General features: G+C 40.3%; 1 protein-coding gene across 7 annotated transcripts in view; it reads left to right on the top strand.

Moving 5' to 3' along the window:
* The window catches only part of rasal2 (RAS protein activator like 2), a 448324-nt gene that overhangs the window by 351531 nt on the left and 71557 nt on the right, over positions 1 to 25236 (top strand). For all 7 annotated transcript variants that reach the window (XM_059984861.1, XM_059984864.1, XM_059984862.1 and 4 more), the window contains one exon: positions 4236 to 4389. In XM_059984861.1, the coding sequence (XP_059840844.1) occupies positions 4236 to 4389 (154 nt within the window). The remainder of the gene's footprint in view (positions 1 to 4235; positions 4390 to 25236) is intronic.

Below are 25236 nucleotides of genomic sequence, written 5' to 3'. Positions count from 1 at the left end.
TCACTTTATGGATGCAGATTTGCTTTTTAAACAAAACTGTGACTGGTATGGTTGTTTTGCCTCTGCATTCAGGTTTCTTTGAATTATGGGAAGAGATAAAGTTCCAGAATTTTTTCAAAGAATTTAAATTGCAAGCATAAAGGTTATGAGACTGCACATGGAGAATTAACCCCCATCAGTGTGAGAACATAAAAGAATTACCTTTTGCAGGCTGGTTTGTGGACTATAGTGAAGGTTTACTAGTGAGCAAGGAAGTCATCAAGTCACCTCTCCCACCCTCTGCCTGCAGTGAACATTAAGATATATCCATTATTGTGCACCTTACATACATTGTTCTTCTGGAAGGACTTAGTGAGCGATGTTTTTTTTAAATTCATGCTGTCTTTATTCTTAAGCTCTGAATGGTTTTTCAAAGTGAAAACAGTACAAAAGCAGAACAGCAGTATCCATTCCTAGTCAAGTTTATTTTTGGAATCCATGGAAAAACACAATTGTTCCAGACTTTAAATGGAGAATGCTTTAAATGTGCCATTTTCAATCAAAGCTTGTTGTCCAGTGCTTTTTCACATCCCGGAAGTGTTTGTTAATGTACTGTTTGAATCGAATGGTTTAATGGCTTTGCAGTATTTGACATTACATGCAAGCTGCAGTTTCATTTTTTGTTTTGCATATGTGCTGACTTGTCAGTTTCCCAACTAAATTGAAGCACTGCCCTGGCACTCATGGAACCTTACTTTTTCAAGCTTTGTATGCTTTTGAAGATCTGTACTCTGCATCTCTTTCACTGGAGCAGCAATGTGAGGAGGGTTAGGGTAAACAACTACGTTTTTCCTGTTAAGCAGAGAACAAACCTTGGAGCTATACAGGGAACAAATTTCTATTTTCAAATTTATACCAAGGGAGTCTATATTACCTGCAGTGAATGCTAGTAAGTTCCTGGTCTTCATCTTACTAGAAATTGCCAGGCAAGGTCCAGGTATTTCTCTTTTCATTTGGAAAAAAACTAGAGAGCAGATTTTTGCTCTTGCAGTTCCTTCAAAGTATCTAGCTCATTAGCATTGGTCTGATAGACATGCATGGCATGGTGCCTGCAGGCTTGTAAAGAGGAAGAGCAAAATATAGAAGGTGATTTTTTAAATGTCTTTCTAATTACTAAAATATTAAGCAAGTAATTTTAATTGTTCAAGGTTGCTATGTTTTAAATATCTTCTACATTACTTGCTTGAGGTTATAAACCATTGAGTAAGTTTTTTGTGGGAGAATGTATTTTTCTATTTAGGTACTGAGAAAATAGTTGTGACAGCTAATGACACATCCATCCGCTCAGTAAAATGCAAGTATATTCCTCTTCAAGAAAAAAGCAGATTGTGTGTTGTTGAGCCAAAATAGTTTGGAGCATCCCCAGGTTTAATCTTGTGTGGATTTGAGTGATAAAAGAATGAATCCTGGTTTTTGCCAATGATGCCAGTCTAAATTGAAATTACACTGTGTACATTTTCCAGCAAATATTGAATGTATTGGCTGTGATTTCCCTGCCCTGCCCTTAATGTGAATAACTACATACATTTTTAGTCAAAGCTGACATATAGTATTACCAGTGGAATGAGGCATTGCGGAGCTCCTGATGTCACGTTTGGGTTGGTGCCACTTAAAAAAGGGAGAAAAAAATAAATAGGAGCGAAGCAGTCTGTGATTCTATTTTGTGAAGTTTTTTTATTTGTCAGCCACTACTATTAAGTACTTTATAGTACTTTATTTGGGGAAACTGGTTAATATTTCAGTGAACAGGTGATCAGCTGGTTAGTTGTGCAGAGGAGATCGGAGACATTCATATCTTGATGGAGAATTAGCTTCATATTTTCCTTAACAACTTCATGTTTTCTGTTAACTCTTGGCTGTGTGCAAATTTGTTGCAGAAGGGTACTTCAAGGGTATAGTGGTGTCACTGTGAAGAGGCAGGTGCTTTAAGAAGGCAAATACTCTCTGACTCCTAAAAGGATTTACTCTGCAAAGTAAATTAGAATATTGCATTCTAATCAAATTTGAACAAAATGAAAATAAGCTCCTGATTTTTTCCCATTGTCATTTTGCTGTGTAATCTTGTTGAGTGATATTGCATTGTAATTTTGCAATTTTTTTCAATACCTGAAGGTTTCAGCAATGATATGCTGATACAGAATGGACCTTGGTCCAGTATAATCACTCATTTGCTGCAAGGTACCACTTTTCTTAGTTTCTATATAAAGAAAGATATATTTCTGTGAATTTACCCCTTCCCACCATTATATTCATGTACACTGGATTTCAGTTAATTAGGCCACTTGGCCCGTTGAGTCTTACTGCCATTCATCATGGCTGATTTATTATCCCTCACAACCCTATTCTTTTGTCTTCTCCCCATAACCTTTGATGCCCTGACTAACCTAGAATCTACCGACCTCTGCTTTAAATATATCCAATGGCTTGGCCTCCACTGCCATCTGTGGCAATGAATTCCATAGATTCACCACAATCTGGCTAAAGAAATTCCTTCTCATCTCTGTTCTAAATTGAGATCCCTCTGTTCTGAAGTTCTGTCCTCTGGTCCATGACTCACCCAGTATAGGAAGCATCCTCTCCCCCTCCATTCAGTCTCACCCTTTCATTATTCAATAGGTTTCAATAAGATCTCCCCTCAAGCTTTTAAGCATGCTTTTTACAGGTCCAAAGCAGTCAAATGTTCCTCGTTTATTAACCTTTTCATATCAAGAGTCATTGTTGAGAATCTCCTCTGGACCCTCTCCAGTATCAGCACATTTTTTCTTTGAAAGGGTCCCAAGATTGCTCACAATGCTCCAAATGTGGTCTGACCAGTGCCTTATAAAGCCTCGTATTACATCTCGAGATAAATGCAAACATTTTATTTCCTTTCCTTACTAATGACTCAACCTTGCAAGTTAATCTTTAGAAAATCCTGCACAAAGACTCCCATCCCTATACACATCTGATTTTTGAATTTTCTCCCTGCTTAGAAAATAGTCTATGCCTTTATTCCTTCTACCAAAGTACATGACCATACACTTCTCTTCACTATATTCCATCTGCTATTTCTTTGCCCATTCTTCCAATTTGTTTAAGTCCTTCAGCAGACTCCCTGTTTCCTCAACACTCCCTACCCTTCCACCTACCTTTGTATAGTCCACAAACTTGGCCAAAATTCTGTCATCCAAATCATTGATATATAGCATGAAAAGTGGTCCCAGTACTGACTTGTGTGGAACACCATTTGTCACCAGCATCAAACCAAAACAGGCCCCCTTTCAAGTCATTGCTTAATCAGGGCAGCTGCTTAATTAGGACAACTCTTAAAGTGTAAAAACTAATTGAGAAAATAATTGGGATTTCCTTCATTTATCTGGGACAATATGCTGCTTAATTGGGACAGCAAATTTGCTGAACAGTTCCTGACTAGTATCAGTTGCCTGCATGTACATGGCCATTAGACACTACACTGTGGTTAAAGCAAATAGTTTGTAACTATCATTAGTAGTGTGTGTTTGTGTTCAAAAAGCGGTGATTTTTGTCACTGATAGTTGGCAAGAAATAAGCAGTAAGACAATTCAGAAATGTTTAGCTCACTGCAGTTTCAAGCTTCATGCTAGGAGATGCTAGAAATGGTTGTGAGTGAAGTTAACAAGTTAGGAATTATCTGTCAGGAAGAATTTGAAGGTACTACCAATCATCTTGAATGTTAGAATAAAACTGAAGATTTGGAAGATGCAATTGTCAGAAGCATTGTATGAAGGTAGTCCATTATCTGCTAAGTGTTTGCGCTGATTTTGTTCATTTACAGCCTATTCTCCTTTGATAACTATTTCAAACTAATAATACACAGCTTTATAGTACAGTAGTAGTATTGGTAATGTTCTAATTTGTTCTGTATTACATTTAAATACATAATTTGTTGCTCAGTTAAATGTAGTTTGTCTTTTTTATGCATTTTTAACTAATTCATTGAAACTTTGGCTAACTGGGGCAGCCACTTAATTGGACCAAAATGTGCTGGTCTGATGTGTCCCGGTTAACTGGAATCCACTGTATTATTTTCTAACAGACAAATACAATCATTAATGGTTCTACTCTTCATTATCTCTTAAATCTCTTGTGTTTGTTTATAGGACAGGATTGGTAAAACTGAAGTTTTTATTTGTTCTATGTGATGCATTTTGCCATGAATTATTTATTGTTCTTTGCAGGTCTCGTGCTTTACCAAAATTGAAAGAATCTCATTCGCATGAATCCCTGCTGAGCCCTAGCAGTGCAATCGAGACATTGGAATTAAGCATGGAGCAGGATGTCTTTATTAAACCTTTGCACAGTAGTATCCTGGGGCAGGACTTCTGCTTTGAGGTACAGTTTTATCATCTAACCAGGTTTTATCTGGGATCAGAAATATGGTGCATTTTATAAGGCTAAGAATGACTCAGAATTAAGTTGTGATACAACAGAGGTTAAATGCCTGTTTGGGTCATAGGTGATTTACAAAATACATTATTCACCAGCATAATTGAGCAGGTAAATTTTGTCACTCTCCTAATTTATTAATTTAATTTAACTTGAATTCTACAAGTAGCTTCTAAGTATAGATGAAGTAACTGAGAATTTCAGTCATCTAGTTTAGTCCCCGCGGTGGAATGGAATGTGATCATGACTATCTCTGGGTCAAATTGCATCAGTCTGGAAATTTGAGCTGCATTTTCTGAACATATAGCACTTTGTTCACCTGGCACACTTTTCATTTCACTTGTGCAAGGAATGACTTAATTTGGAGTGTATCCCAAGAAATTAGGTCACGTTCCCCAGAGTGCCCATTGCTGGCCATTCTGAGAATAATTATGTTTTCATAACACTACTGCCTAAAGGGGGTCTCCTGGAGCAGATCCTAGGCAAGTCTGCTTTTGTCTGCAATTTAATTGCTGTTCTGAGGCAGTGAGGAACAGCCAGCTGTTGCATTGCTCTCCCTTCCCACATCCTTCATTGTACCAAATACCTCCTCCCCATAAATATGTTTCTAATATACCAGCCTTATCCCTTACCAAACAATGCACAGTTCCCACACCAATATTTGAATCAAACCTTCCCCCCACCCTTAAACAAGCTCTGATTTCACCCTCTATTTCCCAACCACTGCCAATTTCTCTCTTTCCCTCTCTTCCCCTCCTGCAATTACTTCAATGAACGACCATCAGCAGAGAGATATCACAAAGAGAGCATTCTCCTGTGTACCACATATGAGATAGATGCTGACTGTGGCATGGCAATGATTTGGGAATTTGCAAACCTTTTATTAAAGCACTTAAGGAGCTTGTGGTTTCCTGTTTCTCAGTCGCAGGCTCCACCATGAGCTGGATATATTTTTAAGATTTTTCTCCACAACCTATCATCACTTACCCATTTAGTAGGTATAAGGAACGTTTTCTGTGAGCAGGAATCTGTCCTGGAATTTACTGTTGCGTTCTATTTGGATATATAAAGTCTGAACTTTAGGTGCAACTTATAACTAAAGGAATAAACACAAGAGAATCTGCAGATACTGGAAGTCCAGAGCAATACACTCAAAGTGGTGGAGGAACTCAGCAGGTCGGGCAGCATCTATAGTGAGTTATTTTGAAAGGTCTCAACTGAAACATTGACCGTTTATTCCTCTCCACAGATGCTGCCTTACCTGTTAAGTTCCTTTAACAAGGTAGTTACATTTCAGCTGATGATTGGTGTCAAGCGACACAAGGTCATCTATAAATTACTGCCAGACCTCTATGTTTAATAAAAGCAATATTTAAGTTCCTAGTTTTAACATTTGATTTTTTGTGGCGTTAAGCAGTCATTCAGAATGATATTAATGATTCATGTTCATTAAATCTGAAATATCTACAATGTTCCTGACTCGGTCACAAGTCTAACAGCTTTCATTGTAAAAGTCTGATGTTTTGAAATTCTGATGAATTGACCAGCTTTTAATCTAAGACTGCGTTATGAAATGAGATGACATATTTTTTGCTGATTCTGCATCAAGTGGTATTACCAATTGTTCTTGAAAGGACAAGGCATCCCCTCGAGAGGGGAAATCTCACTGCTGTGGCGACCCACTTCCTAGCGCATTCGAACCGGCTCACAAATAGCCAGCACGCCGGCATAAAAGCCAGTCCCAAAAGGGCGCCAAGTCTGCTTCAGCAACAAGGGGAAAAGCCCGTGCGGGACTGTGAATACGTGCCCCCTACAGCATCCGCGCCCGGGGAGGGTGGGATCAGGGAGGCTTTAAAGCGAGGCCACGAAGTTCGAATAAAATCTTTTGTAACTGCAGTTTACCGACTCCGTGTCGTTATTTCATTGCTGCATGTAGCACACCGCTACAATTGGTGACCCCAACGGCCCAAACGATATTTGGGCCGAAGATGACCGACGCCGCATCTGTTCATGCAGTTTCGTTGAAACTGCCAAGCTTCTGGATGCTGCGACCTCATCTGTGGTTCTAGCAAGCAGAAGCCCAATTCCACATTCGGCAGATAACCTCGGAGGACACACATTACTGCTACATGGTGAGCTCCCTCGACCAGGACACAGCAGCCCAGGTTGAGGAGTTCATACAGTCTCCCCCAGCGGATGGCAAATACACGGAATTCAAAGCCCTGCTCATAAGGACTTTCGGACTCTCACAGCGTGAGCGGGCTGCCCGCTTACTGCACCTGGATGGTTTGGGAGACAGACCTCCATCGGCTTTAATGAATGAGATGTTGTCCCTGGCCGGAGGACACAAGCCCTGCCTCATGTTTGAGCAGGCATTCCTGGAGCAGCTGCCCGAGGACATACTCCTGCTGCTGTCCGACGCGGATTTCAGCGACCCCCGGAAGGTGGCAGCCCGGGCAGACTTGCTGTGGAACGCCAAGAAGGAGAGTGGGGCGTCCGTCGCACAGCTCACCAGGCCATGCTCCCAGCAGCAAACCAGACCAGGCCTGGCCACAGAGCCCACTAACTCCTGAGGCAGGGGTGAGGAGACCAACGAACAATGGTGCTCCTACCACTAGCGGTGGCGGGCAGAAGCCCGCCACTGTCGCCTGCCCTGCAAGTTCCCGGGAAACGCCAGGGCCAGCCGCTGCTGATGGCTACGGTGGCTGGCCATCGGGTTAGCCTCCTGTATGTGTGGGACAAGTGGATGGGATGCCGTTTTTTGGTTGACACCGGTGCCGAGATCAGCGTCTTACCTCCGACGAGTTACGACACCCGCAACAGAGCCCTGACCCACTTCCTAGCGCACTCGAACCAGCTCACAAATAGCCAGCACGCTGGCATAAAAGCCAGTCCCAAAAGGGCGCCAAGTCTGCTTCAGCAACAAGGGGAAAAGCTCGCGCGGGACTGTGAATACGTGCCCCCTACAGCATCCGTGCCCGGGGAGGGCGGGATCAGGGAGGCTTTAAAGCGAGGCCGCGAAGTTCGAATAAAATCTTTTTTAACTGCAGTTTACCGACTCCGTGTTGTTATTTCAGCGCTGCGTGTAGCACACCGCTACACTGCCTTTAATTGAAGCCTGGAAACTTAAATGGAGTTATTTGTCCTGAGGAGACCAAAATCAGATAACTTTTAAAATCAAGTGTGTTAAGTATACAGCTGAGAAGAAGGAAGCCCTGTAAATTTTATTGGATAAATATGAACAATTTTAGTTTAACATATTGTCTAGGTCAACTGAAAGATATACAGGAAGCAGCTACCTGTAAGCATGAATTAAGTTTTCCTTTTGAGTTAATTCAATCCGATAGGAACAAATTAAATCTGATGGGAAAGAATTGGGTCATTGCCTTCTTTGGAAGCGATCTCTCCTTCAGGAGCTTGAGCCATGTCGTGAAACATGTTAAATCCAAATATTACTGTTGATTGTGTTTAAAATTTCAGTAAAGTTATATATGTTGCCCAATATTTAAAGGAGATTTGAACTTGGTGAATGATTTCTGAGATTTTTTTAGGTAAATATGACTACAATTTTAATATACAAGGAATCTCCCAAATTTTCTTATAGACTAATTGTATTGTCTGCCTGAAGAGAGACTGGATTTGAGGTATAACACACAGCATATAAGTATTTCAAACCGTAAATACAGTCAGTGAGAGTAGGAGCACATAGAATCCATATGCAATGTGTTGGTGGAGCAGGTAATTTAATTAATTTGTAGTTTTACCTCAAAGCCTTTTCCCTTTTAACATTAATACAATAACTGGCTTCTTACTCCCAAAACTTATCTGCAACTGTGCAAGTTGTGGTTATTTGTTAAGAGAGTGCAAGCTTTTGGCAAGCTCTCAAGGCAGGTTGTCACCAGACTAACCTACCAGCCTGGTGATGCATATTTAATCTCTAACAGTTGAAATCCCTTATGTATCAAAGGCACAAAATTCAATTCCATTCCTCATTTTGCAGCACCAAATGTCCTGTATCCCCTTTCACTTCTGGTTGGAACTCCACTGTCACATGGAAACTTGGATTTACAAATTGTTTTCAGAGATTGTTACAAATGATAATGCAGAAACTGAATAGCATCCTGTAATCCCATGTCTCTGAAACTCATAATCTACGGCAGCACGAGTAACTCTGTAGCCCCAAATTCTGGTTCAACATGATGGAGTTTGCTGCTGACCTTAAGGAGGATTGCCAACAGATGAAATCATCTTTTTGGTTTGCCGTTCCTCCTTCCAACTGAACAGTCATATCAACAAGCAGTTTTACTAAAGAATTCCTTATATAAAGCTAAGAAGTGAAGACCAAATATTTTAAATTTTACAGAAAGAAAGAAAGAATTGGAGACTAGAAATTTCTTAACATCACTGCATAAGGAAAGATATTGTATAACTGAAAGGGGACATAATCTGGAGGAGAGCAACATTATGTCTGGGTGGGATTTCTGTTACAGTGAGATGATCAGTGTTAACTAGCTAGCACAAGGTCTTCATGCAAAGACAAAATGTTCAAGACAATTGAAAACTAGGGACTGCTACAAGAATTTAGGACATATTCACACAAGATTTGCTAATCTACTGTATGTGCAAGGCCACTGATATTGATATCCTCTTTCTCAGACCATTCCTTAATCACCCCTCTCTCCTCAGCTGTTCTCCCCTAACCCACTGGCAGCTGAAGAGTTGGAGAGCAATCGAAGGTGGTGGGGTGTGGTGGGAGAGAAAGGATCTACAGTCTGAGATTCATAACCTTGATATCACTCATGTTATTGCTACTAAATCTCACAGTTCACTGCTGAATGTTGTAGTTGGAAGGTTACCCATGTTGCATGCTCAGTGAGGGAAGAATATATGTACATTTCTTTCAGGCCACAGGATTAGAGGGTGGGTGGGTTGGAAGGTGGTTGGTGCTTGCAATGTGAATATTCATTGATTTTGCCCCCACTCACCCATCCCAATTGTTGTACTATCCAGTCATTAAGTAGAAGCACACCTCTGAAGCTGGAAGAATGCTGCTTGTAATTTGGTATGTTCCTTAAGCAGGGCCGGACTTTAGACAGGGCTAGGCTGGGCTGCAGCCCAGGGGCCAGAGCTGCAGAGGGGCCCAAAATAGTTAGCTATCATCATGGCAGACAAAAAAATACACGAGTGGAGCACAGAAAAGGAAAAAGAAACAAGAAAAAGAGGACTGTGAGAAAGAAGTATTAAAAAAGACATTGAAATTGACAGAATTTTTAAAACCTGTTCTGGATGATGCAGCAGTACCATCGCTCTTGTCACAGTCTGAGACTGGTGGACAAATGGAGATTTGTCCAACAGCTAGCGCTAGCACCAGCGTTAGCACAGGACCACCGTCCTTGCCGCAGTCAGCAGCTAACATTGAAGGACAGAGAGCATGACTTCAGGATTCCCGATCACAGAGGCCTCCGAACAACCAAGTCAGGCCGCCATTAATGTTAACGTTACTGCTACTGGGAATCGTTACAGCACTGATCCTGCTTGCTGGGGAAAGGAAATGTTAGATGATTCCGCCCGAGCATACTGGGCTAAGAAAGGGCCAGAGTCCTGCCAGAATAAGGATGTGGATATCAAAGCTTCGGAACGAGTATTCAAACAGTAGAGACATTTTTTCCTCCAAATTTCACTTCAAATGCAAGCTTGGAAAAACGATACTGACCTACGTTACACTAGCATCTGACAGCGAAAGAATAGATACAGAATTAAGAGATGAATGTTGACATAAGCAACTGCAGGTGGCAGTGCTATGACAATGCTGCAAATATGTCCAGTGCATACGAAGGCTTACAATCCTGCATCAAGGAAATCAATCCACTTGCTGAGTGGGTTCCATGTGCAGCACACACACTGAATCTCGTTGAAATCAACAGTGTCAACTGTTGTGTTGAAACAGCTGATTTTTTCAGCTTTGTGCAGAATGTGTTCAACTTCTGCTCCAAGTCAACTTCCAGGTGGAAGGTGGTGACCGCAGGGCTTCAGCCTAATGCAAACAGCGCATTGAAACTCTGAAGTCTCTCTCTAAAACCAGATAGGCTGCACATGCAGAAGCCACACAGGCATTGTGTGGAAATTATGCCAATATTCAAGATTCATTAAAGAGCATTGCAGATGACAGTCAAAATGTGGCAATTAGAAATGAAGCAGGGTCACTATACAAAAAAGGACAAGCTTGAGATGTTTTTCTGAGCAAATTGTAGCATTGCATTCTTCAGTGCTTTGAAAGTGCAATTGTTGGATTGCAAGCTGTAAATCTGGACCTGTGTAATGCTGTGGATTTGATGAGATCACTACGAGGATACGTAGCAAGCTTGTGTGATCAGTTTGATACTTTTCAGACCCAAGCTAAAACTATGTCTCCAAAAGTCTCACAAGTGTACAAAGAAGACACCCAATGACAAAGAAAACTTGAAGCCTTTCTGGGTGAATCCACAACACCTGATGTTGGTTTGTCAGCCAGAGAAAAATTCTCAGTTACTGTTTTTTTTTAGTCGTGATGGATAGATTACTTGCAGAAATTGATTGAAGATTTGCATCATATAATGACCTTAACAACACATTTGGCATCCTAAACAATATTCCTTCTCTCTCTGTACAAGATCTGCGTAACAGAGCATGTGATCTCCGAAGCATATATTCAGCTGACCCAGAGTTAGACCTTGTGGAGGAGATTGTCCATTTCAGGGAATTTCTAAGTGGTAAAGATATTTCATCTGCAACAGAGCTTTTATGCTTCCTCAGAGAAAAAAACTTGCAGGTCATCTTCCCAAATGTAAGCATTGCTTTGAGGCTTTACCTGACTCTCCCTGTCACAAATGCAAGTGGTGAGGGATCTTTCTGCAAGCTCAAGCTAGTGAAGAATAGGCTCAAACCCACAATGGGACAACACAGGTTGAATCATCTTACTCTGATGTCACTTGAAAGTGATCTTGTTCAGAAACTGGATTTTAGTGTTCTGATCAAAGACTTTGTTGCGAAGAAATCCAGAAGAACGAGGCTTTAATTCTGAAAAACAAGCACCTGACTTTGTAAATATCTAGGCTTGTGTGGCAGTAGGCTAATAACTCTGCAAGCCACACAGCAGAGCAATAGGTTAGTATGTGCTAGATCTCATTTTTCAAAAAGATTGTTGGAGTATTGTCAAGTTTCCTAGTTTGCCATACTGCCATCTCTCTTGGCCTTTTTGTCTCTCATTTCCATTTTACTTTCTCAAAACACTGTTGAGAAAAGTACCTAGATAAAACTGCTTTGGCATTGTTTGAGAAATAAGGCCTATGGTATGTACAGCAAAAGCTAAGTAAAGATTTAAGATGGGTACATCATACTTGGTCTCCCTCATAACTGAAATGAACACACTACAGTGTTACACTGAGAAACCTGATATCTTTGCAAGACTTCCACAAATAGTGCTGGAAGGCATGATAGCATCTTCTAGGCTGAGGATTAAAGTCAAAGCTGAAACAGATAATATTTTTAAATATAATTTTGAGAGAATTATCTGAAAGAATAAGTACTGATCTACAAGACACAGGTTAACTGCACAATATGCTGTTTAACAAAGTAGAACGTTTTCAGTATTCATACGCAGTTGAAGTTCTTGTCAATACATCGATTCTGCTTATTGTAGAAGATTTCAACTGAGCAATTTCTGGATTCCTGTATTTACTGCTTCAATGTGCATATTTTGTTTCGAAATTTCTTCCACTGTTGACTTCACTGTTATTCTCAACACAGATTTTGTACCCCTTTTTATTCCTGCAGGTTTTGTTTAGTTACCTTTTTGAAGACACTGAACTCTGGGATAGTGTAATATGGGTACTTTTTGAAGTTTCTGCTCTTTTGTGTAAAGTCTTAATCCAGCAAAGCTTACAATAGGGTCCACTAAATGTACAAGCACTCACTGGACATCAGCGATCATTTTTTAGTTGATCATCAGACTCTGGTACCTCTACTAACAACTTTATGTGAAACAACTTTGTGTTCCATATTTAAACAAATATTGCATTCACGCAGACTAGTGAGGTATGAACTTGTATTTAAATTACTTTTGCTCATACAAAGACCATAGAACAGTACAGCACAGAAATAGGCCCTTTGAACCAAAGTGCTTTGCTGAACTAATTAATCTAGTAATTATACTAATCCCTTCTACTTAAACGAGGTTGACATCCTTCCATCCCACACATCGACCTATCTAAGAGCCTCTTGAACACCTTTGTCGTATTTGCTTCCACTACCATTTCTGACAACACATTCCAGGTATCCACCACTCTGTTTAAAAAAAACTTTCCCACACGTCTTTGAACTTACCCCATCTCACTTTAAATACACGACCTCAGGTATTTAGACACTATTGTCTATAAATAAATAGGTATCTTATGGATAGAGGAATAAAGGGATATGGGGACAAGGCAAGAACCGGGTATTGATAGTAATTGGTCAGCCATGATCTCAAAATGGCGGTGCAGGCTCGAAGGGCCGAATGGTCTACTTCTGCACCTATTGTCTATTGTCTATTTTGACCACGGGGTAAAAGATACCAGCTGTCTATCTCTCTCTCTCTCTGATAATCTTATAAACTTCTGTCAGATCTCCCCTCAGCCTGCAATGCTCCAGAGAGAGTAGAGAAGAATCACTTCTTATGGCATATGCAGGCAGTTCCTTGGTAAAATACTATATTTATACCATTATTATTTGAGGGAAAATATATTTAATGTTGATAAACCTGACATCAGCAAGGATCAGTATTCAGTTTCTAAGTCAGCTGACCTCTTATGGAAATGCAATTGAAGTATTTGAATACTTTTTTAAAAATACACGTTTCTGTGCAAAGGGAGAACTGCATTGTTCGAGGTGTGAATCATTGATTGAGACGTTCAGTGAAAGCTCCTAGTCAAAGGTCCTCATGTGAAGATTCAAAGAACTGGAATGCTGTTCTGGCCACTTATACCTTTTGTTCATGCCACTTAAAAAATTAGGAAGCCTAGTGGTCTGGTTTTTATGGGACCCTGATTAGAAGACACGAGTTGCTATACTGAACACTGAAGGCCAGGAATAACTTCAAATGTAAGAATTGGCTTGCACTTTGTACTTTGGGAAGCCTTGTTGATATGAAAGCTGTTGCAGAAAACAGCCTATATAAATAACCAATCTTTCATGCTAATTGTCCTCATCCCAAATTGTTCAATCTTGTGTGCTATGACTTTACAACCACTGTCTGCTTTTCAGATTATAGGAAGTCATTCCTGCCTGTGGTCATCAAACTTTACAACTCCTCCCTCGGAGTGTCAGACACCCTGAGCCAATAGGCTGGTCCTGGACTTATTTCCACGGCATGATTAACTTATTATTTATTTATTTATGGTTTATATTGCTATATTTCTACACTATTCTTGGTTGGTGCGACTGTAACGAAACCCAATTTCCCTCGGGATCAATAAAGTATGTCTGTCTGTCTATAACCATGGAAGATTTGGGGACTTACTCATCCACTGATTGCAAAAGAACATCTGCGAGCTAATTACCTTTGTAGAAACAGAGCTGCATTGTAACCAAAGCTGGGAACTATATATTTGAATCCAAATATTCTACATTTAAGAAAGGGGGGCAAAAAGGAATAGGGATATTGTAGTATTACTGGTAAGAGAGGAGATCAGTGTATTGACAGAAAATAATCTTAGCTTGATGGATCATGATGTAAAACTAAATCAATTTGGTGTAGGCTAAGACATCCCAAAGGGAGAAAACATGGTAGAAACTATTTATCAACCACTAAAGAATCATAGAATCATAAAGTTGAGGTTATTGTTAGATGCACATACTTGAATGTACAGGTGCAATGAAAAACTTATCTACAGCAGCATCGCAGACACATCGCATCATATAGGCAGCATTTGCAAGAAAATATGAATTAAACATAAATTATATACAATTTTTACAAGAAAAAGTACAATTAGGACAAAAGAAAAAAAAACACCCCAGAGTGATTAGAATGCTCATGGTGTTGCTAAACTGTAGTGGTGATTAGAGTTTTTCTGGTTGGTTCAAGAACTGAATGATTAAAGTGAAGTAGCTGTTCTTGAACCTGGTACTTCAGACTTCTATACCTTCTACCCAATGGTAGCTGGATAAGCTTATAGAGTCATAGAACAATAAAGAAAGAATACAGGCCCTTTAGCCAACTATTCCATGTGAGCATGGAATTAATCCCAGTTTCCTATGCTTAACCTGTATCTCTCTAAGCCCAACTCTGTGTATACCTATCCAAGTGCTTCTTAAATGATACTTCTTCAGGCAGCTCATTCCGCAAGCTATAACCTTCTGTGTAAGATGGTTGCCCCTCCATCCCTTTTAAATCACCCCTCTACCTTATTTTATGCCTTTATGATTTTATAAACCTCTAATAAGATCATCTGTCGTTCTCCTACGTTCCAATGTTGGCCAACCTCTTCCTATAACTGAGGCCTTCTAGTCTGGCAGTGTCCTTGTAAATCTTTAGTGCACCATTTCCAGTTTAACGATATTTTTCCTTTAACAAGGTGGCCAAAACTGTACATAGTACTGAAAATGTGTCCTCACTAACAACTTGTACAACTGCAACATCATGTCCTAACTCCTATACAAAATGCCTTGACTGTTGAAGGCCAGCATGCTAAACTACTTTTTCACCACCCTCTAAATCAAAATTGCTATGATTATGTCAAAGATGAATTCATTTTCCTAATTAATATGTTGAGGAATGACTGAGAGGGAAAAATTTTGGTTTGGATTGTGTTTTATACAAGAAGAAATTGATTACAGAATAATTCTGTTGACAAGAGCCTTTGGGGAATTGATAGTAATGGAAAAGAATTGATGATAAATTTGAAAGTTAAACTTGTGTAATTTCAGTGTGAAACTATGGCAAACTAATGAAGCTCTGAAGGCATAATAGGAGAGTTGGCTATGGTTGATAGAATTCTTTGAAATTTGTTATAGCAACTAGGTAGCTCTGGGCATTTAGTTCAAAAATTGCCCAAGGATTGGTTGCTTTAAGAACTGTGCTGAGGAGTACAGTTGGACAAGTGTGAGAAAATAGGTTATAGGAAGTAAATTGGGGAAAGACATTGGTGGGATTGATTTGGGAGATGGCAGAGGCACAATTTGCTGAATAGCCTGCAGGCCATCCCTGGATTAAGATCACTTGACTTAGGGACACCTGACAAACAGGCTCCCATAATATTATTAAATTCAGAAGCCCAATGTTTATGCTTGTTCCAACGAACGGCAGAAACAGCTTCCTCGCTTTCTCTCTCCACTTGTTGTTATTGATCTTTCTTATCAGCCTTTGTGCTTTTGATGCTGTTTATTACAGTACCATGGAGTTCTGGTTACCATGTTGAATGACTTCTGTGTACTTTCTTATTTATGGACAAAATTGACTTATTGTGAACACATCTGTAGAAACAGAACCTGTTTATTATCTGAAGCCAGCCTGTTCTCTCTTCAGATATTCAGATATCTTCAGATAATGCTGGAGAAATAGTAATTGGGAGGGGGGACAAAGAAATGGCAGAAGAACTTTAAAAGTACTTCATATTTGTATTCTCCATGGAAGACATTCAAGAGTTTCGGGGCAAAAGTGAGTGTAGTTGCTGCCACTAAAGAGAAGGTGCTTGGAAGCTGAAAAGTATGAAGGTAGATAAGTCACCTGGACCAGATTGCCTACACCCCTAGGTTCTGAAAGGGGTAGCTGAAGACATTTTGGATGTATTAGTAGTGATCTTTCAAGCAGCACTAGATTCTGGACTGGAAAATTGGAAACATCACACCACTCTTCAAGAAGAGAGCAAGGCAGAAGAAAGGAAATTATAGGTAAGTTAGCCTGCTTTCAGTGGTTGGGAAGATGTTGGAGTCCATTATTAAGGAAGAGATTTCTGGGTACTTGGAGGCACATGATAAAATAATTAGGTCAAAGTCAGTTTGATTTCCTTCAGGGGAACTTTATATAGTGCAAGGAAGTATATGGTCAAGCACATTGGTAAAAGAGATAAAGGTGTAGACTGTTTTCTAAATGAGAAAATTTATAAATCAGAGGTACAAAGGGACTTTGGTGTCGTCATGCAGGATTCCCTGAAGGTTAACTTGTAGGTTGAGTCACTGGAAAGGAAGGCAAATGCAATGTTAGCATTCATTTCAAGAAGAATAGAATATAAAAGCAAGAATGTAATGCTGAGCCTTTATAATGTAATGCTGAGCCACTACCAGACCACACTTGAAATGTAGTGAGCAATCTTGAACTCTTATCTAAGAAAATATGTGCTGGCGTTAGAGAGATTCCAGAGGAGGTTCATGAGAATGACTTAGGTGCTGAAAGGGTTAACACATGAGGAGTGCTTGCCTTTACTTGCTGGAGTTGAGAAGAATGGGGAGTGGGGTATCTCACTGAAACCTACTGAATATTGAAAACCCTAGATAGGGTGGAAATGGAGAGGATGTTTCCTATGGTGGGGGAATTTGGGAGCAGAGGGCACAATTTAGGAATAGAGGTACATCCACTTAGATCAGGAGATATTTCTTCAGCCAGAGTGTGGTGAATTTGGGGAATTCACTGCCACAGACAGCTGTGGAGGTCAAGTCACTGGGTATATTTAAAGTGGAGATGGATAGGTTCTTGATTAATCAGGGCACCAAATGTTACGTGGAGAAGGTGGGAGAATGAGGTTTAGAGGGATAATAAATCAGCCATAATGGAATGGCGGAGTAGACTCAAATGGCCAAATTCTGCTCCTATGTCTTATGGTCTATGATATTATCATGTCATAAGGAAGTATAGAATGTAGATGCAGGCTGGTGAAGAACATTAAAACAACTTTTAAAAACTTCTGTGGGGAAATAAAAAGGAATGCAATTGTGCGGGCAAACAAAGCTCCTTCCAGACAAACAAAACCTGTAATAAGGAGTAAGGACAGAAAAATTAAACATTTCCTTTTATGGAAGTAAATACACAAACCCTGCCAAATATTTTGGAGAATGAAGAAGTGAAGGAACAAAGTATTACTCACAAAAGATAGTACTGATGAAGGAGGCATGTTTTAAAACTGATAAATCCCATTGATGTATATCCCAAAGTTTTAATGGCAATGGCTTTTGATGTTGTGAGTGCTCTGGTTGTCAGGTTCTGCAGATTCTATCATTGTCCCGTGGATTGGTGGCTAACAAATCTGACCCTACACTTTAAGAGAGGAGGGAAAGAGAAAATCTGGCTTGTTGACTAACATCATGGGTAATTAAAATCTGATATCTGCATTTAAGAATATCACATGTCCAAAAGTAACCAGTGGAGTGTAAACATAAGAAATTCTGCAGATGTTGGGTATCTAGAGCATCACACAAAATGCTTGAGTAACTCAGTAGCATCTGTGGATTGGAATGAACAGTTAACATTTAGGGCTGAGACGCATCATCAGGACCACTTTATTAGGTACCTCCTGTACCTAATAAAGTTTATTGGATATTTTTTGATTTTTGTACTATCCTCTCTTAAAGTCCCCAGAAATCAGTAGTTTCTGAAATACTCAAACCACCCCATCTGGCAGCAACCATCATTCCATGGTTAAAGTCACTTTGATCACACTTCTTCCCATTTTGATGATTGGGCTGAACAACAGCTGAACCTCTTGACCATGTTTGCCTGATTTTATGCACTGAGTTGCTGCCACATTATTGGTTGATTAGATATTTGCATTAACAAGCAGTCAGGTGTACAGAAGTAGCTAATAATGTGGTCTCTGAGTGTACACGGGTGTCCATAAATTCAGTGTTCATAACCTGAGGATGGCCTATACCAGGGGTCAGCAACCTTTACCACTGAAAGAGCCACTTGGACCCGTTTCCCACAGAAAAGAAAACACTGGGAGCCGCAAAACCCGTTTGACATTTAAAATGAAATAACACTGCATACAACGTTTTTTTTGCCTTTATGCTATGTATAAACAAACTATAATGTGTTGCATTTATGAAATTGATGAACTCCTGCAGAGAAAACGAAATTACATTTCTGCATGCAACAAAAACATTTTGAACTCCGAAAAAAAGACGTTGGGTTGAAAGTTACTTTTAAGTAAAATACTCAATGTCTATTTGAGTCCCTCTTGTATTTATGAAAAACGCCGAACTTAAATTTTCCGCCAGCAGCAAACCAAAAATATCATCAGCCAGCTGTCAGCCTGAAAAATAAAAGGACTATTTCACTGAACAATGAAAAAATATGAATATACATAAAATAATAGGCAATTAAAATATTTATCATACTTGGTTAATGGGATTTCTGCTCCTGGACCTCAGCGCACAGCGTCTGCACATCAGGGCTGTATGACGTCACCTTCATCTTTACACAGGATCGCAAGCTGTCATCTGTGAAGCATGCGCGATGTTTGTTTTTAATAAAGTTCATGTTGGAGAACACCTGCTCACATACATATGTGGATCCAAAGATCGACAGGACTCCAAGCGCATACTTTTTCATGTTTACATAAATGTCGGGCACAGCATTCCATGTTTCAAACACAAGTTGGTCCGGATTTGGAAGGTTTTCAATATCACTCCATTTGTGATTCTGAGCAAGAACGGCCTTCTGACGGGCAACATCTTCAAGGTCTGCTGTCAAGCGTCTAAACTTGGACACCCATATGTCTTTGTCGGCTATGTCGGCCAGTTCCATCTCAAGATCAGGTTGACTCACACCTGCCAATGCAGTCGTATTCAGTAGGGAAGGATCGATGCTTAAGGGAGTGACCGGGAAGGATAATGTGTTTTTTTCCTCTCTGAACTCACAGAAGCGTTTCCCAAACGATGTTTGCATTGCGATGATTGCAGAATGTAAATACTCCGAAATTATCATGTCGTGACCTTGTTTGAACTCTCTCAAATTGGGGAAGTGAGACAAAGTGCCTTTCTGTAAATCTCTGGCAAGCACTGTCAACTTGCGCTCGAATGCCAAGACATCCTCCAACATGTGCAGGGCTGTGCGTCCTTTCCCCTGAAGAGCTGTGTTCAGCGTGTTCAGGTGCGCTGTCATGTCTACCATGAAGTGTAGCTTTTCCAGCCACTCTGGCTGTTCCAGCTCAGGAAAGTTGAGCCCTTTGCTGCCCAGGAAAGTTTTCACTTCTTCCAGACACGCGACAAAGCGTTTCAGCACCTCCCCTTTGGACAGCCACCGGACTTTGTTGTGCAGCAGGAGATCAGAATATGCGCTTTCCATCTCGTCCAGTAACAAACGGAATTGACGGTGATTTAAACTTTTTGCCATTATTTTATTGACAATCTGAATGACAACATCCATTACTTCTGTGCATTCCGGAGGAAATGTTTGAGCGCACAGTGCCTCTTGGTGCAAGATGCAGTGAAAAGTCAGCAGCTTTCTGTCCAGCGACTTCTGCAGTAAAGCCACAAATCCCTTGTGCGTTCCCGTCATATTCGGAGCCCCATCAGTAGCTACTGACACCAGATGGGTGGTCTTTATTCCTTTGGCTCTTAAACAATTCAAGACAGCCTCACAGATGTCCTCCCCCCGTGTTTGGTCTTTTAGAGGTATCAACTCAATCAGTTCTTCCTGTGGCCCGGCAGAGTTTACATACCGGCAGAACAACGCTATTTGTTCAATATCGCCTTTGTCTTTAGACTCGTCACAGGCAATCGAGTAGGCCACAGCTGAATTGATGTCTTTAATTTGCTGTCTTGTGATGTCTTCTGCCATTTTTATGGTTCTGTCTTTGACAGTCTTTGCAGAGAGGGGCATATCCCTGATTTTCTGCACAATTTCACTCTTGTTTTTAAAGTCCGTGAATAGATGTTCTGAAATCTTAATGAAAGATTCTTTTATATATTCACCATCTGTAAACTGCTTCCCGTGCCTGACTATTTCCTGAGCGGCAATATAACTGGCGTATGTCGTTGATTTTCCTGACTTCATCCATTTCTGGAAATGATTTTTGCTCAGATCAACCTTCCGCATCAGTTCCGAAACGGCTTTTTTTCTCTCATCTCCATCCGGATATTTTTGAGCAAAGGCTGCGTGTTTACTCTGGAAATGCCTTGCGACATTTGACTTTTTGTTGTTTGCTAGTTTCTCATTGCATATTAAGCATACCGGTAAACCAGTCTCGTCAACAGTGAAAGCAAATGAATCTGTCCACGTATCATTAAACGTTCTGTTTTCTTCAGTCACTTTTCTTTTTTTAGAATTCTCCATAGTTGGCTTACCTTGGATCGAAAAATTAAAGAAATCGCGCACTGGCGGGTGTCAGGTATTGGCAGTGGTGACGTATATTAATAGCGATAAAAACACGTTGCAGCGGTGTGTTCAGGCAGTCAGTAAACTGCAGTCGAATAACTTTATTCGAACTAAACAGCCTTGCTTCTAAGCCTCCCTCAACCCAGCCCCCATGGACGCAGATGCTGCAAAAGACACGTACTCACAAACCCCCGTAGGCAATCTCCCTTAGCCGGAATGCTGGCTAATTGAGAGCCGTTTCGGATGTGTCAGAAAATGTGTCGCCACACTTACATTGTACAAGATCACCATAATCTTCAAATTTAGAATTACATTTCAAAAGCTAACAAACTAACATAAAATACATTTTAATTAAATACTGACCAATTATTTCCCAAAGCCACAGGGAGCCGCAGCACAGAGGTGAAAGAGCCACAAATGGCTCGGGAGCCGCAGGTTGCCGACCCCCGGCCTATACCTTGAAAAGAATAAGATTTAGCAAAGTCCACGTGGTTAAGCAAGGAACATCCTATTCAACTAATTATTTCAGGATGTGACTACTAGAATACATATTAAGCTATATTGGATGTAATATAATTGGAATTTTGGAATGCATTGATAAGGTCCTACATAGAAAGTTGGTCAACAAGGTTGTAAGTTGCAGTTCATTTACTGACATGGACTGATGTGGACTGATAGAATGAAGACACTGGAATTAAGAACATTTCAGATTAACAAACTGCCAAGCACACAAGGTTTGGCTCTTCTTCCCCAGCTTTTCACTGTCCAAATCAACAATTTAGCTAAGATTCTTGTTGAGACAAAGCGAATGGAATTGGGAGTACAGAGAAGGTTGTAAAATGCTTGAAGGGAGTATGGATGAGCTGGGTGAATGAGCATGTTCAGTGCAGTTGGAATATGTTGTGGAGAAATGAGGTCATACATTTTTGTGCACATAACAGAAAAGCAGAGTGCTTGTCAAGTGATGAGAGATTTGGGAGTGTTGATATTCAAATGCACTCTGGTGTGCGATTGAAGGCTACCATACAGTGCAGAAAGCAATTAAGAGGCAAATGATAACCTTTAAAATGAGAGGGCTTGATTACAGGAGTAAATAGGTCTTGTTAATGTTCTTTTGAACTTGGGTATGAGCTTCTAGCAAACTAAAGATTCTAATGCCTTTCACTGAATCCTTAGATATTTAGTAGTCTGGAGGGCTAGCTGTAGAGGCTCAGATGTTGTGTTCATTCAAATCAGAGGTGAGTCAATATCTGGCCAGTAATGAAATCCAGAGATATGGGAATTGTGATGGTAATGACCCTGAGGCAGGAGGCAAGCCTTGATCTTGATGAATGGTGGAGCATTCTTCAGGGGCCAGAGGTCTATTCCTGCTTCTATCCTTGCATTCTTAACTGAGTATCAGCCAAGTGCTATTGTGGATTCCAAAGCAGGAGCACTTTCTGAGCCTTGTGTGAAAAGTGCATCAATATACCGAAGATCTGCACAGCTCTGCACAGTCCTATTGAATGACCTTGAACAATAAGTGATTAATTATTCTACTCTGCCAGAAATGATTGTGCTACTTGCGCATTGTTGTTCCTGAATGAACTTTCATGCCCTTGTTACCGAGCAGTCTGTAGGGAATACCATGAGCGACAGTGACATGAAACAGCTGCAGATCAAGCCACATTTAGCATATTGAGTCTGCACACCTGTAGTGCATTCTTGCTGGCCTGGTCAAATCAGCAAGGTTGCTAAAACATTGCATCATCAACCTCCAGAAAACGAACATTCCAACACAGTGTTTTCCAAAATACTTAAAATTTGCTAAAATGTATAGTACATTTCAGATCAGACTTGAGAAGGAAAACACTTTAGTAATCACTCCCTATTGCTTTCCCTCATTGGTAGTTGCCATTGGTGCTACTGTCCATTGTGAGCTGACAAATTCTGCAGCATCTCCTAAGATCCATGGAAGCAATGCATCCTGGCTATCAATGTGAGATATATTGACACATTTATGTTGCTAACTGCAGCACTGGTGATTGTACTTTACAAATGACCCTCTTGTTTCAGAGCAATTCTGCCTTTCAGCCATGAATACAAAATATTACTGCTGTGTTGTTTACCCTTATCTCATTCCCTATGCTCTTCAAATGTTTATTTTCTAATTTTCTTTACCCTTGATTTCATAAGGAAATGGTAAGTTCGATGAATAAATACTTCAGTCCTTACAGTAAAAGAAAAAATTAATCTACCTGTCATTCTGGGTAAACCAATAATAAATAAAAGGCATAATAAAGGTTAAGGGGACACACAAAAAGCTTAAGGGAAAAATAAGTGTCTATGAAGACTTACAGAACCCATGTTCTCTTGGTTTTCATCCCAACATTTTAAGGAAGATGGTGAAGGATTTACAGATTCTATTGCCTTACGACCCCAAGCTCTGTCAATTCTGAAATTGTTCTTTGGCTTGAGGATTTACAGTGAAACAGAAACCATGTAATAATGCTCTGTTAATTAACATTCATCATTTGGGGGGGGGGGGGAAAACAAGGAATTTATAATGGAGGACGGAGTGACAGAGTAGCAGAGCAGAGTTTCGAAAGTGGTTAGAGAGAGGCAACATGCATTTGTTATGGATGGGCTGTTGAATTTTATTTAAAGAGCTAACTAAAATTACTCTGGATTATTTTTCACACACTACCAGAGGATATTCAGGAACTTTCCAAATAAGATATAGTTATCTGCAATTAAAGTTTGTGGGGAAAAAAGTGATTATATCTTTTCATGATCCCGGCAGAAGTTAAAGGATAATGAATAATTTTATTGAAATGTTTGAGTTTGAATATAATTGATCGGGAAGATAGATGCCTTTTAAGGAAATCCTTAATCAGATCCAGGCTGTTTTAGAACAAAATCAGCAACCAGTTTAAATACTTGTGCAATTCCTTCCTATAAAAAGCAAGATATACTAGTTCAGTTAATAAATATAAATCTGAGATTTTTGCTGAGCCAAAGCATGTGGGTGAATTCAGAATAGAGATTGGCCATGTTCTCACTGAACAGTGGAGCTGCCTTGAGAGCAGAATGGCCAAATCCTGCACATGTAATGTCCACAGTCTTGTTCTTGACTTCTGCCTCAATCTATTCACAATGCATATATGTATATTTATAGTTTTGCAATATCGTCTCCCTTTGCCCAGCAGATAAAATTTAAAATTATTATTCTCCAGACACATCACTTCACCCCATCTCTGGAATTACTCCACTCTCTCTGCCTATCACCTATCACCTGCCCTCTTCTACTACCCTTAGTGCTTTCCCCTTAGATTCCTCCTTCACCTCTCCTGGTTATTCCCTCCCTGCTTCCCCTCCCCCACCCTTTGATCTTTCCTCTGATTGGTTTTCCACCCTCCCCCCACCTTCTTTATGGGGCCCCTGCCCCCTCCTTCAGTCCTGACAAAGGGACTCGTCCCGAAACATTGATTGCTCATTTCAATGGATGCTGCCCGACCTGCTGAGTTCATCCAGCTTGTTTGTACGTGTTGATTTGACCACAGCATCTGCAGTGCACTTTGTGTTTCCACTCTTTCTGTGCCTTCCCAAATCTTTTTCAGTTACCCCACCATCCTTCAGCCCAGCGTTGGCTTGAGTCAGTTTATCTCACTTGAGTTCTTTCAATCAACAGTTGAACTAGTGCTGGATTTTCCTTGTGTTGCTGAATTAATAATTATACACAGTGGCCACTTTATTAGGTATACCTGTACAACTGCTTGTTAATGCAAATATCTAATCAGCCAATCATGTGGCAGCAATTTAGTGTATAAAAGCATGCAGACATGGTCAAGAGGTTCAGTTATTGTTCAGACCAAACATCAGAATGAAGAAGAAATGTGATCAAAGTGACTTTGACCATGGAATGATTGTGTGTGCCAGCGGGCTGGCTTGAATATCTCTGAAACTGCTGATCTCCTGGGATTTTCACTCACAACAGTCTCCAGAGTTTACAGAGAATGATGTGAAAAACAGAAAAAAACATCTAGTGAGCCACAGTTCTGTGGGCAAAAATGCAGCCTTAATAACAGGTCAGAGGAGAATGGCCAGATTGGTTCAAACTGACAGGAAGGTAACTCAGATAACCACAGATTACAACAGTGATGTGCAGAACAGCAGTCTTGAATGCACAACATGTCAAACCTTGAAGTGGTTGAGCTACAGCAGCAGAAAACCACAAACATACACGCAGTGGCCACTTTACAGGAGGTATCTAGTGCAAACTTGTATTTCACCAAGTGGTGAAGTAAACTGGTGTGTTCTCTCCTTCCAGTGAGTATAATAATGGAAATAATAAACTCTAATGATGAAGAGGAGACCAATGTAGAATTAGAGAAATAAAGGGCATAGACTCAGATGCATGACAAAGTTCAAGCATTAAGTGAGAGGAAGAGAGAAGAGTCCTCAAGAAGATGTTGGAAAGGATGGTATAG

The sequence above is a fragment of the Hypanus sabinus genome, chromosome 11, assembly GCF_030144855.1.
Source record: "Hypanus sabinus isolate sHypSab1 chromosome 11, sHypSab1.hap1, whole genome shotgun sequence".
Classification (NCBI taxonomy): domain Eukaryota; kingdom Metazoa; phylum Chordata; class Chondrichthyes; order Myliobatiformes; family Dasyatidae; genus Hypanus; species Hypanus sabinus.
This window is presented reverse-complemented; position numbering and strand designations above follow the sequence as displayed.